This window comes from Emiliania huxleyi (assembly GCF_000372725.1).
Source record: "Emiliania huxleyi CCMP1516 unplaced genomic scaffold EMIHUscaffold_2456, whole genome shotgun sequence".
NCBI lineage: Eukaryota > Haptophyta > Isochrysidales > Noelaerhabdaceae > Emiliania > Emiliania huxleyi.
The window spans coordinates 5,459-6,668 of NW_005200206.1; the positions used below are offsets into that span (position 1 = coordinate 5,459).

Genomic DNA, 1,210 nt, shown 5'->3' on the forward strand with positions numbered 1-1,210 from the left:
GTCAGATGTACCGTCACACAACAAGCGCCGTTCACACTCGGGAAAAAGGTGTGTAGCCCCAAATCGGGTCCTGACTCGACTCGCAGCATCGATTTCAACTCACGCGACGCGCTCGGCCTCCGCTGGCGGCTGCCGCAAGAGCGGCTGGCTCACGACAGCGTCTCGCCGGTTGCCGGATAGGAGAGTACAGGACGTCTGGAGTGTAACTGTGTACGTGAGATTGGTATTGATAACAAGCACGGTCGATCCGTCAAAGCGATACACTCGTTCCTATCTCGCTGGAGGGCTGGCATGGAGCTCTGTGCCGGCACACAGCAAGAGCCGTGCGGCAAGAAGAGCTCGATGGGGAGCGAGAACTGCCAGAGGTGCTCACCCAGGTTTCGGAAGTCCACCCTGATGCGGTCAGTTCCCCCCAGGTTTGACCGCGCAGCTCGCAAGACTCGTCGAGCACTCGCAGCCTTTCTGCGCCTCTCATGCTGCCGCTCTGCGGGAAGTTCCCCCCACGAGCGGCGAAGGAGTGCTCCGCTGGGTCACGCCACGGGGGCCCGCCGCCTCAGTTGCGACTTTCGGATGCGGTAGGGCTTGCACGAGCGCCTGTTCAGTCTACGCTAGACCGAACTGGGGGCGGGGCCTGCTATATAAAATTGAGGTTGGGTAGGTATCGTCGTTGTGGCGGGCCACTCTGCCCTTGGAGCACTTGGAGTGCAGTCAGCAACCGCACATCCAGGGCCGGGGAGCTCAGAAGCGCACCCAGCGGGCCGGATGATTGGCATCGGGTTGCGGGCAAGAGAGCCCTAGCTAGCCCCGGCGCTGCCACTTCCTCTTTTTCCGAGCCAGCGCGCTGAGAGCCTCGAGAGCAGCGGCGCGCTGGAACTGATGGCCGCGTCGTCAAAGAGGAAGGTGACGTATTTCCACGATGCCGACACGATGGGCTCCTACTACTACGGCCCGGGCCATCCGATGAAGCCGCACCGGCTGGCGATGACGCATAACCTCATCCTCTCGTACCACCTCTACCGGAAGATGGAGGTGTGCCGGCCGCACCTCGCCACCGACGAGGAGATGCTCCAGTTCCACGCCGCGGAGTACGTCGACTTTCTGCGGCGAGTGACGCCGGACAACCAGCCCGACTTCTCGAAGCAGCTGCAGCGCTTCACCGTCGGCGACGACTGCCCCGTCTTTGACGGCCTGTACGACTACTGCCGCCTGT

The 1,210-nt window shown here is 62.6% G+C and overlaps 1 protein-coding gene across 1 annotated transcript; it reads left to right on the plus strand.

Moving 5' to 3' along the window:
- Positions 1-876: 876 nt before the first annotated feature.
- Positions 877-1,210, plus strand: EMIHUDRAFT_78338 (DNA-lyase; the record flags this gene model as incomplete). Its single annotated transcript, XM_005778442.2, has 1 exon — positions 877-1,210. A coding segment is annotated over one exon (334 nt), but the record flags the coding sequence as incomplete, so codon positions are not given.